Here is a 12,252-nt window from a genome sequence, read left to right on the forward strand (position 1 = left end):
AAAGTGTCCCCAAGTACAGTTGCAAAAACCATCAAGCTCTACAAAGAAACTGGCTCACATGAGGACCGCCCCAGGAAAGGAAGACCAAGAGTCACCTCTGCTTCTGAGGATAAGTTTATCCGAGTCACCAGCCTCAGAAATCGCAGGTTAACAGCAGCTCAGATTAGAGACCAGGTCAATGCCACACAGAGTTCTAGCAGCAGACACATCTCTTCAACAACTGTTAAGAGGAGACTTTGTGCAGCAGGCCTTCATGGTAAAATAGCTGCTAGGAAACCACTGCTAAGGACAGGCAACAAGCAGAAGAGACTTGTTTGGGCTAAAGAACACAAGGAATGGACATTAGACCAGTGGAATTCTGTGCTTTGCTCTGATGAGTCCAAATTTGAGATCTTTGGTTCCAACCACCGTGTCTTTGTGCGATGCAGAAAAGGTGAACGGATGGACTCTACATGCCTGGTTCCCACCGTGAAGCATGGAGGAGGAGGTGTGATGGTGTGGGGGGGCTTTGCTGGTGACACTGTTGGGGATTTATTCAAAATTGAAGGCATACTGAACCAGCATGGCTACCACTGCATCTTGCAGCGGCATGCTATTCCATCCGGTTTGCGTTTAGTTGGACCACCAATTATTTTTCAACAGGACAATGACCTCAAACACACCTCCAGGCTGTGTAAGGGCTATTTGACCAAGAGGGAGAGTGATGGGGTGCTACGCCAGATGACCTGGCCTCCACAGTCACCAGACCTGAACCCAATCGAGATGGTTTGGGGTGAGCTGGAACGCAGAGTGAAGGCAAAAGGGCCAACAAGTGCTGAGCATCTCTGGGAACTCCTTCAAGATTGTTGGAAGACCATTTCCAGTGACTACCTCTTGAAGCTCATCAAGACAATGCCAAGAGTGTGCAAAGCAGTCATCAAAGCAAAAGGTGGCTACTGTGAAGAACCTAGAATATAAGACATATTTTCAGTTGTTTCACACTTTTTTGGTAAGTATATAATTCCACATGTGGTAATTCATAGTTTTGATGCCTTCAGTGTGAATGTACAATTTTCATAGTCAAGAAAATACAGAAAAATCTTTAAATGAGAAGGTGTGTCCAAACTTTTGGTCTGTACTGTATATTATATATATATGTGTGTGTGTATATGGTCTTCTCTGGCGTCAGGGAGGGTATGCAGGGCTCCATACCTCGTCATTGAAGGGAACTGGCGGCACCGTGGGGTCGAGACGGAACAAGTCATCACACAGAACGGCTTTCATAAACAAGGCCAAGCTGTCCACGTCCCGAGCCATTGGGCCTGGCATGTTCACAGCTACAGGGACAGAACCATCTCAGTCACATAACAGCGACAAACTCGTGTTCAGAAAGATGAAGAAGAGATGGCAGCCACAACCACTGCAAACTGACAGGGAAAATGACTAACCTGACGTCCCAGTGACTGGAGAGAGAATGCCAAGATCACTGGAAGAGAGGAAGAATATGGCCAGGTCATCACAAGAATAACGAGGAGGGAGAACAGAGAAGTAAGAAAAAGAGGAGGAGGATAAAGGACAAAGGAAGGATGGAGAGGAAGGAGAACATGGCCGGATTATCAGAAGAACAACGAGGGAGGAGAAGAGAAAGAAGGAAAAGAGGAGGAGGATAAAGGACAAAGGAAGGATGGAGAGGAAGGAGAACATGGCCAGATTATCACAAGAATAACGAGGAAGGAGAAGAGAAAGAAGGAAAAGAGGAGGAGGATAAAGGACAAAGGAAGGATGGAGAGGAAGGAGAACATGGCCAGATTATCAGAAGAATAACGAGGAAGGAGAAGAGAAAGAAGGAAAAGAGGAGGAGGATAAAGGACAAAGGAAGGATGGAGAGGAAGGAGAACATGGCCGGATTATCACAAGAATAACGAGGAAGGAGAAGAGAAAGAAGGAAAAGAGGAGGAGGATAAAGGACAAAGGAAGGATGGAGAGGAAGGAGAACATGGCCAGATTATCACAAGAATAACGAGGAAGGAGAAGAGAAAGAAGGAAAAGAGGAGGCGGATAAAGGACAAAGGAAGGATGGAGAGGAAGGAGAACATGGCAGGATTATCACAAGAATAACGAGGAAGGAGAAGAGAAAGAAGGAAAAGAGGAGGAGGATAAAGGACAAAGGAAGGATGGAGAGGAAGGAGAACATGGCCAGATTATCAGAAGAATAACGAGGAAGGAGAAGAGAAAGAAGGAAAAGAGGAGGAGGATAAAGGACAAAGGAAGGATGGAGAGGAAGGAGAACATGGCTGGATTATCACAAGAATAACGAGGAAGGAGAAGAGAAAGAAGGAAAAGAGGAGGAGGATAAAGGAGAAAGGAAGGATGGAGAGGAAGGAGAACATGGCCGGATTATCACAAGAATAACGAGGAAGGAGAAGAGAAAGAAGGAAAAGAGGAGGAGGATAAAGGAGAAAGGAAGGATGGAGAGGAAGGAGAACATGGCTGGATTATCACAAGAATAACGAGGAAGGAGAAGAGAAAGAAGGAAAAGAGGAGGAGGATAAAGGACAAAGGAAGGATGGAGAGGAAGGAGAACATGGCCAGATTATCAGAAGAATAACGAGGAAGGAGAAGAGAAAGAAGGAAAAGAGGAGGAGGATAAAGGACAAAGGAAGGATGGAGAGGAAGGAGAACATGGCTGGATTATCACAAGAATAACGAGGAAGGAGAAGAGAAAAAAGGAAAAGAGGAGGAGGATAAAGGACAAAGGAAGGATGGAGAGGAAGGAGAACATGGCCGGATTATCAGAAGAATAACGAGGAAGGAGAAGAGAAAGAAGGAAAAGAGGAGGAGGATAAAGGACAAAGGAAGGATGGAGAGGAAGGAGAACATGGCCAGATTATCAGAAGAATAACGAGGAAGGAGAAGAGAAAGAAGGAAAAGAGGAGGAGGATAAAGGACAAAGGAAGGATGGAGAGGAAGGAGAACATGGCTGGATTATCACAAGAATAACGAGGAAGGAGAAGAGAAAGAAGGAAAAGAGGAGGAGGATAAAGGAGAAAGGAAGGATGGAGAGGAAGGAGAACATGGCCAGATTATCACAAGAATAACGAGGAAGGAGAAGAGAAAGAAGGAAAAGAGGAGGAGGATAAAGGACAAAGGAAGGATGGAGAGGAAGGAGAACATGGCTGGATTATCACAAGAATAACGAGGAAGGAGAAGAGAAAGAAGGAAAAGAGGAGGAGGATAAAGGACAAAGGAAGGATGGAGAGGAAGGAGTACATGGCCAGATTATCACAAGAATAACGAGGAAGGAGAAGAGAAAGAAGGAAAAGAGGAGGAGGATAAAGGACAAAGGAAGGATGGAGAGGAAGGAGAACATGGCTGGATTATCACAAGAATAACGAGGAAGGAGAAGAGAAAGAAGGAAAAGAGGAGGAGGATAAAGGAGAAAGGAAGGATGGAGAGGAAGGAGAACATGGCCAGATTATCACAAGAATAACGAGGAAGGAGAAGAGAAAGAAGGAAAAGAGGAGGAGGATAAAGGACAAAGGAAGGATGGAGAGGAAGGAGAACATGGCCAGATTATCACAAGAATAACGAGGAAGGAGAAGAGAAAGAAGGAAAAGAGGAGGAGGATAAAGGACAAAGGAAGGATGGAGAGGAAGGAGAACATGGCCAGATTATCACAAGAATAACGAGGAAGGAGAAGAGAAAGAAGGAAAAGAGGAGGAGGATAAAGGACAAAGGAAGGATGGAGAGGAAGGAGAACATGGCCAGATTATCACAAGAATAACGAGGAAGGAGAAGAGAAAGAAGGAAAAGAGGAGGAGGATAAAGGACAAAGGAAGGATGGAGAGGAAGGAGAACATGGCCAGATTATCACAAGAATAACGAGGAAGGAGAAGAGAAAGAAGGAAAAGAGGAGGAGGATAAAGGACAAAGGAAGGATGGAGAGGAAGGAGAACATGGCCAGATTATCACAAGAATAACGAGGAAGGAGAAGAGAAAGAAGGAAAAGAGGAGGAGGATAAAGGACAAAGGAAGGATGGAGAGGAAGGAGAACATGGCTGGATTATCACAAGAATAACGAGGAAGGAGAAGAGAAAGAAGGAAAAGAGGAGGAGGATAAAGGACAAAGGAAGGATGGAGAGGAAGGAGTACATGGCCAGATTATCACAAGAATAACGAGGAAGGAGAAGAGAAAGAAGGAAAAGAGGAGGAGGATAAAGGACAAAGGAAGGATGGAGAGGAAGGAGAACATGGCTGGATTATCACAAGAATAACGAGGAAGGAGAAGAGAAAGAAGGCTGAGAAAAAGAAGAGGAGAGAAGAGGAAATAGGAACATGACAATTCAAAAAGGGATTTCCTGTCGTTCCAGATCTTACCCACCCTTTATCTTAACATCCCTTTAAAGAAACACGCGACTGCTTGCGACTTGGGTTAAATGGCCACAGCAGCCTTTTAAACAGTACACACAATCTGAGGCAGTCACAACAATGGCGCCGCACAACATTATAAACAATATAACAGTAGCCATGTAAACATTACATATATATATAATAACAACAGATAAGTCTGGTCCAGAAGCCCCCAACATATATCCCTGGCCGCAACACACCAGCCCAGGGATGAGGTATTAATACTTCTACCACTTGCAGGACCTACGCACGCAACTAACCCAGACCTGTAACAGAAGCCACTATCCTCCACTAGTGACTTCCCACCTAAATGGAGCTCACCAATATCCAGACCCATCCCCCGCCGCTGTGATACTAAATATACAATTTTTATTTAATTTTTTATAAATGCGGGCGGGTGGACAGCTGTGTTCCAGGAAGCAAGAGTAGGTAACTGACCCTGCACTTCCTTACATCTCCTCTTACTCCTGCCCCCACCTCCTCGTATCCCTGACCACCTATTCAAACCCTTTAACCCCTTCACTCCCCCCGTTCTGTCCCGTACGCCCTATGGGGCTCCCTGGACTTTCTGAAGAGAAGGAAGTAGAATTAAATAGAAAATAAGACGACAGAAGTAAAGCAAAGAGGAGACATTTAAAAGCAAATGCAGAGGAAGAGGAAGACTGATAAGGATGAAGAAAATAGGTGGAAGAGAAAAAAGGAAGAGGACAGAGGAAAGAAGAGGAAGAAGAACATGACCATGTTGCGGCACCCCAGGGGGTCTGGTTGCCACAGTGGTATTGCTTCCCTCAAAAGAGGTAATGCCATGTCTGGAGGCAAGCAGGGGTTTCCTGGTCAGGAACATAATACATGCAACACTTCCTGGCTCTAGACCAGCAAGGGGAGGACCCTCCCCTTGGCAACTGGATCTGGAGGCGGGGTTAGTTTAGTTTAGTGCAGGAGTTGAGATTAGGACATTGAAGAGATAGGAGCTAGGGACTGGAGCTGGAGATAGCTCGTCCTAGCTGGACTACACAGAGAACCGGACACCGGAGTCCGAGGCTGTGGGACACTGAAGGCCCAGCAGCAGATACCGCAGGGCAGGAGATTGCAGGTCTCCTGGCCCCCATCAGACACCCTGAGGCTCAGCAGCACCAAGGGACCCGTACCGCTACGGAGGAGCGAGGCATCCACAAGGCCCGAGCTGCCAGCCATACGGGTGAGCACAGCACGTTACACTCAGGGACGTGGGCTACAACACAGCTACAAGCAGAACAGCCAAAGAGTATAGTAAGAACGGCAGGCCTACAACTCCACCTGCCCAGGAGGACTCTATGCTTGCTCCCAGACTGACCAGGCTCTTATCTCTAGCCAGTACTCCAGTCCAGGCCTGTCTAATTGCTACCAGTAAAGACCCTGGGACTGCACTATACGGACTCTGTGGTTATTTCTGCACTGCGACACCCTGCACAACCACCATCATCCACACACACTGCCCTGAAGCTAACTCTTCCTGTGGGGAGTTATACCAACCTTGCTGCTATACCACCAGCTTCAGAGGACTGTTCCACAGCGGCGGTCTCTATTAACCGCACTCCACAGGTGGCGTAGTCGGACTACACATGACAGATGTACATAAACTACCCTTAGATTGACCACCTGGGTCACGGAACGGGTCACCGCCACGGTGACTACAACCCCCAGCATCTACCGGCCCGGTTCCGGGTAACCCACGCCCAGGGGGCGCGTCAATATCATCACAGGAACAACGAGGCAAGGAAAAAGAAGACAAGGAGGAAGAGTAAAACCAAGAGGAAAAAGGAGGAGGGGAAGGAGGAAGAGGACAGGATGGAGCACATGGCTGGATCATCTAATATATATATAATCCCCTTATCCCGTCTGTCTGTCTGTCCTTCTGTCCAGGAAATCCCGTGTCGCTGATTGGTCCGGCTGCAGCCAATCAGCGACGCGGGATTTCAGAACAAGATGGCGGCTTTTAGCGGCTCATCTGCCGCACGGAGGTCAGCGGCGATGCAGCCAGGAGATGTCCGGTGCTAGCCGTTCATCTCCCGGCTGCTCGCAGCATAAGTACCCCGACCGGCGGCGCCGCTGACCTCCATGCGGCTCCCGACGGCAAGTGTGAAGGGTGGACCGGGGAGCGGCGCCGCCGGTCGGGATACTTCTGCTGCGAGCAGCTGGTCATCTCCCGGCTGCTCGCAGAGGAAGTACCCGCACAGGTAGTGCCGCTCCCTGGTCCTCACTAATACAGTTCTCTGATCGAAAGCGACCAATCAGCGATTTTAGCGCCAAATTTAAACACCGCTCTTCTGATTGCGCCCGGTCGGCCGCATACATATTCTAGAATACCCGATGCGTTAGAATCGGGCCACCATCTAGTTACAAGAATAATGAGGGAGTGGACGATATTGAAGAAAAGAAGAGGAAGAATGTGGAAAATAAAGAACAGAAGGAGAGGGGGCAGGAAGAACATAAAGAGGAGTAGGAAGAGGAGAATGAATAGAAAAGTGGCGGAGAAATGGAGGACTAAGGAGAAGGAGATGAGGAAGGAGAGCAAGAAAATGCAAAGGAAGAGTAATAAGGAGAATGAAGGAAAAGGAGGAGCAGAAGAAGGAGGTGGAAGATAAAGGAGGAAGAAAGAAGGAATTATAATGACAGAATGATGATGATGCCTCATGAAAGAAGTGATGGCATTCCATTACCACCACGACTTACCTCAGTCTGTCTCCACACGGCTTCAGTCCACAGATCCCACAAAAGCTGGATGGCATCCGGATACTTCCCAGCACATCTGTGCCCACGCCAAGGATAGCACCACCCCCAGCGATCAGGGCGCCCTCTCCACCACTGGAGCCCCCACAGGTCTTTTTATGGTTGTGGGGGTTCAGGGTCTGTCCGAAGATGGAGTTACTACAGTCGAAGCTGTTAAAGGAGACATGGCGTTATAGCTACTCGAATATGCAGTACTGGGCAAAAGGTATGGGCAAAGTCAGAAGCTTCCAGGAATAGAAGGGTTAATTGTTTATTTTTATCAATTAACAGAATGTAAAGTGAATAAACATAGGAGAAATGTAAATCCCATCAGTGTCTGGTGACCGCCCGTCACCTCCATCATCAGTGTCTGGTGACCGCCCGTCTCCTCCATCATCATTATCTGGTGACCGCACGTCACCTCCATCATCAGTATCTGGTGACTGCCCGTCACCTCCATCATCAGTGTCTGGTGACCGCCCGTCACCTCCATCATCAGTATCTGGTGACCGCCCGTCACCTCCATCATCAGTGTCTGGTGACCGCCCGTCACCTCCATCATCAGTATCTGGTGACCACCTGTCACCTCCATCATCAGTATCTGGTGACCGCCCGTCGCCTCCATCATCAGTATCTGGTGACCACCTGTCACCTGCATCATCAGTATCTGGTGATCGCCCCTCGCCTGCATCATCAGTATCTGGTGACCGCCTGTCGCCTCCATCATCAGTATCTGGTGACTGCCCGTCGCCTCCATCATCAGTATCCGGTGACCGCCCGTCGCCTCCATCATCAGTATCTGGTGACCACCTGTCACCTGCATCATCAGTATCTGGTGACCACCTGTCACCTGCATCATCAGTATCTGGTGACCACCTGTCACCTGCATCATCAGTATCTGGTGACCGCCCGTCACCTCCATCATCAATATCAGGTGACCGCCCCTCGCCTCCATCATCAGTATCTGGTGACCGCCCGTCACCTCCATCATCAATATCTGGTGACCGCCCCTCGCCTCCATCATCGGTATCTGGTGACCGCCCGTCGCCTCCATCATCAGTATCTGGTGACCACCTGTCACCTGCATCATCGGTATCTGGTGACCGCCCATCACCTCCATCATCAGTATCTGGTGACCGCCCATCGCCTCCATCATCAGTATCTGGTGACCGCCCATCACCTCCATCATCAGTATCTGGTGACCACCTGTCACCTCCATCATCAGTATCTGGTGACCGCCCGTCGCCTCCATCATCAGTATCTGGTGACCACCTGTCACCTGCATCATCAGTATCTGGTGATCGCCCCTTGCCTGCATCATCAATATCTGGTGACCGCCTGTCGCCTCCATCATCAGTATCTGGTGACCACCTGTCACCTGCATCATCAGTATCTGGTGATCGCCCCTCGCCTGCATCATCAGTATCTGGTGACCGCCTGTCGCCTCCATCATCAGTATCTGGTGACTGCCCGTCGCCTCCATCATCAGTATCTGGTGACCGCCCGTCGCCTCCATCATCAGTATCTGGTGACCGCCTGTCGCCTCCATCATCAGTATCTGGTGACCGCCTGTCGCCTCCATCATCAGTATCTGGTGACCGCCCGTCGCCTCCATCATCAGTATCTGGTGACCGCCCGTCACCTCCATCATCAATATCTGGTGACCGCCCCTCGCCTCCATCATCGGTATCTGGTGACCGCCCGTCGCCTCCATCATCAGTATCTGGTGACCACCTGTCACCTGCATCATCAGTATCTGGTGACCGCCCGTCACCTCCATCATCAATATCAGGTGACCGCCCCTCGCCTCCATCATCAGTATCTGGTGACCGCCCGTCACCTCTATCATCAATATCTGGTGACCGCCCCTCGCCTCCATCATCGGTATCTGGTGACCGCCCGTCGACTCCATCATCAGTATCTGGTGACCACCTGTCACCTGCATCATCGGTATCTGGTGACCGCCCATCACCTCCATCATCAGTATCTGGTGACCGCCCATCGCCTCCATCATCAGTATCTGGTGACCGCCCGTCACCTCCATCATCAGTATCTGGTGACCACCTGTCACCTCCATCATCAGTATCTGGTGACCGCCCGTCGCCTCCATTATCAGTATCTGGTGACCACCTGTCACCTGCATCATCAGTATCTGGTGATCGCCCCTCGCCTGCATCATCAATATCTGGTGACCGCCTGTCGCCTCCATCATCAGTATCTGGTGACCACCTGTCACCTGCATCATCAGTATCTGGTGATCGCCCCTCGCCTGCATCATCAGTATCTGGTGACCGCCTGTCGCCTCCATCATCAGTATCTGGTGACCGCCCGTCGCCTCCATCATCAGTATCTGGTGACCGCCCGTCGCCTCCATCATCAGTATCTGGTGACCGCCCGTCGCCTCCATCATCAGTATCTGGTGACCGCCTGTCGCCTCCATCATCAGTATCTGGTGACCGCCCGTCGCCTCCATCATCAGTATCTGGTGACCGCCCGTCGCCTCCATCATCAGTATCTGGTGACCGCCTGTCGCCTCCATCATCAGTATCTGGTGACCGCCCGTCGCCTCCATCATCAGTATCTGGTGACCGCCCGTCGCCTCCATCATCAGTATCTGGTGACCGCCCGTCACCTCCATCATCAGTATCTGGTGACCGCCTGTCGCCTCCATCATCAGTATCTGGTGACCGCCCGTCGCCTCCATCATCAGTATCTGGTGACCGCCCGTCGCCTCCATCATCAGTATCTGGTGACCGCCCGTCGCCTCCATCATCAGTATCTGGTGACCGCCTGTCGCCTCCATCATCAGTATCTGGTGACCGCCCGTCGCCTCCATCATCAGTATCTGGTGACCGCCCGTCGCCTCCATCATCAGTATCTGGTGACCGCCTGTCACCTCCATCATCAGTATCTGGTGACCACCTGTCACCTGCATCATCAGTATCTGGTGACCACCTGTCACCTGCATCATCAGTATCTGGTGATCGCCCCTCGCCTGCATCATCAGTATCTGGTGACCGCCTGTCGCCTCCATCATCAGTATCTGGTGACCACCTGTCACCTGCATCATCAGTATCTGGTGACCGCCCGTCGCCTCCATCATCAGTATCTGGTGACTGCCCGTCACCTCCATCATCAGTGTCTGGTGACCGCACGTTGCCTCCATCATTAGTATCTGGTGACCGCCCCTCGCCTCCATCGTCAGTATCTGGTGACCGCCCCTCGCCTCCATGGTCAGTATCTGGTGACCGCCCGTCGCCTCCATCTCTTCTTCTCATCACTTGTACACTGGTTATGGAGGAGCTCGGCAGGAGGTTGTGCCAAACATCTTGGAGACCTGACCCCAGATCTCCTGTGTATGAGGCTTGTGCGGATCCTTCTGTCTCTTCATGGGACCCCAGACAGTCTGGATGATATGAGATCAGGGCCAGATCATCACCCCCAGGACTCCTAGTTCTTAGCGACATTGGCTGGATGTTGGGGGTCATTGTCCGGCTGCAGAATTAATTTGCAGTTGAGCAGAAGCCTTCTGATCAAATCCACAACTACATCTACTGAAATGAAGCCCCAGACCTGCAGGCCCCTCCACTGGGTGTCAATGCTTTGGCAGACCCTCATTATTGTGCCGCCCTCTGACCCTTTGGAAACACATTGCTGCTGCAGTTGAATATTCCACGTTTTACTCATCAGTCCATGTGTTGATGCAGAGATGAGTCTCTTGCTCTTGCTTCCATGTAGAAGGTTGTTGACCACATGTTCTCTGAAGACGACGTCTGGACAGGCTTCTCTTCACAGTAGATGGTGTAACGGATCCCCCTGACTGCTGTCAGCTCTGAGCTGATGGAACTGCTGGACAACATCGGATTTTGAAAGGAAATAAGAACGATGTTTCTCATCTGCTGCACAAAGTTTCCTTGGCTGATCAGTGTGTCTTCACTCCTTAACATCGCCAATTTCTTGGTGCTTCTTCTACAGAACTTGCGCATCACATCATGGATCTCCAGTCTGCTGTGAAATCTTTCCCTGGGAGAAACCTTGTATTGCAGTATAACTACCTGGTGACTTGTGCTCAGTCTCGCCATGGTATGCCTCCTACACTGCTGTTTCTGTTTCCATTTATGATGGTGTTCAGCCTCCATATGAAAAAGATGTTCATTATCACCTGATTGATATAATTGGTTACACCCGATTATAATCCTACAAAATCCCTGCCTGTGCACAAGTGAACCGAGAAAAAGAGAAGATGACAAAGTGAGGCCACCAGATATTGATGGGATTTACATTCCTCTTTTGCACATCTTACCTAACATGATAGCGAGCAGTTCAGAGACTGCTGCTTCGGAGGTGACTGGAGTATGTTACTTGGCCATGCTATAGTGTTTATGTCTTACTTTATCAAGGACTGCGGGATGTTGGTCTTCACAAAGGGGATGGCGCCTTGCTTCTTCAGAACCTGGATAAGGATGCTGTCTTCAGCATCTTCCACCCCCAGGTAATGGACAAGGCCGCAGTTTGAGTTGTGTCCCTGCAAAAAGGTAGGATTCTGAATTTAAGGGAACAGATCAGAGTACACAGGACAAGAAGAGAGCCCAATCCGGATCTGAGAGAGCAGCCATACCTGCCACCCCAAAAAAAGGGCCCCCACAACTGGGGGAACTTCAGACCCCAGAGACCTGTAGAATGTTGAAGCCTCAAAGCCACCACTGGTCCCATCAGTGGTCTGGATCTTATCGATCCTTACCCCATTGAGGCCAAACCCCCATGGTCCCCATTACTGGGGCAAAAACACTCTGGTCACCATCACTTAGGGCTGCCCCCAGTAGTCTCCATCACGGAGGCCGCCTTCCACTAGTCCCGTCCCCATTGGTGCTACCTTCACCTTTAGGTCCAGTTAGAACTATTAAGACATATTGAATATATAGGAACTACTTCAGTCTGTGTGGTCACTATATGACAAACCTTATATCCAGCATTGTCCTTCACAGAGATGGGTACCCCAAAGAGAAGACCCTTTTCCTGCTGCTTCTTCAGCTCCTGCACCTGCATCTCACAATCTGGCAGAAAGTCGATCAAGCAATTCACTTCCTTGGTCACCTCCAAAGCCTTCACGAGTTA

At 49.8% G+C, this 12,252-nt stretch overlaps 1 protein-coding gene across 3 annotated transcripts in view; it reads right to left on the reverse strand.

Annotated features, from left to right (window-relative positions):
• Window positions 1–12,252, reverse strand: part of LOC141157138 (vitamin D3 hydroxylase-associated protein-like) — a 320,295-nt gene that overhangs the window by 205,700 nt on the left and 102,343 nt on the right. For all 3 annotated transcript variants that reach the window (XM_073644039.1, XM_073644036.1, XM_073644038.1), the window contains 5 exons: window positions 12,097–12,240; window positions 11,529–11,662; window positions 7,102–7,308; window positions 1,428–1,465; window positions 1,192–1,316 (listed from right to left, as the gene is read on the reverse strand). In XM_073644039.1, coding sequence (XP_073500140.1) covers window positions 1,192–1,316; window positions 1,428–1,465; window positions 7,102–7,308; window positions 11,529–11,662; window positions 12,097–12,240 — 648 coding nt within the window. The remainder of the gene's footprint in view (window positions 1–1,191; window positions 1,317–1,427; window positions 1,466–7,101; window positions 7,309–11,528; window positions 11,663–12,096; window positions 12,241–12,252) is intronic.

The sequence above is a fragment of the Phyllobates terribilis genome, unplaced genomic scaffold, assembly GCF_046119375.1.
Source record: "Phyllobates terribilis strain yellow unplaced genomic scaffold, ASM4611937v1 Scaffold_8__6_contigs__length_399053987, whole genome shotgun sequence".
NCBI lineage: Eukaryota > Metazoa > Chordata > Amphibia > Anura > Dendrobatidae > Phyllobates > Phyllobates terribilis.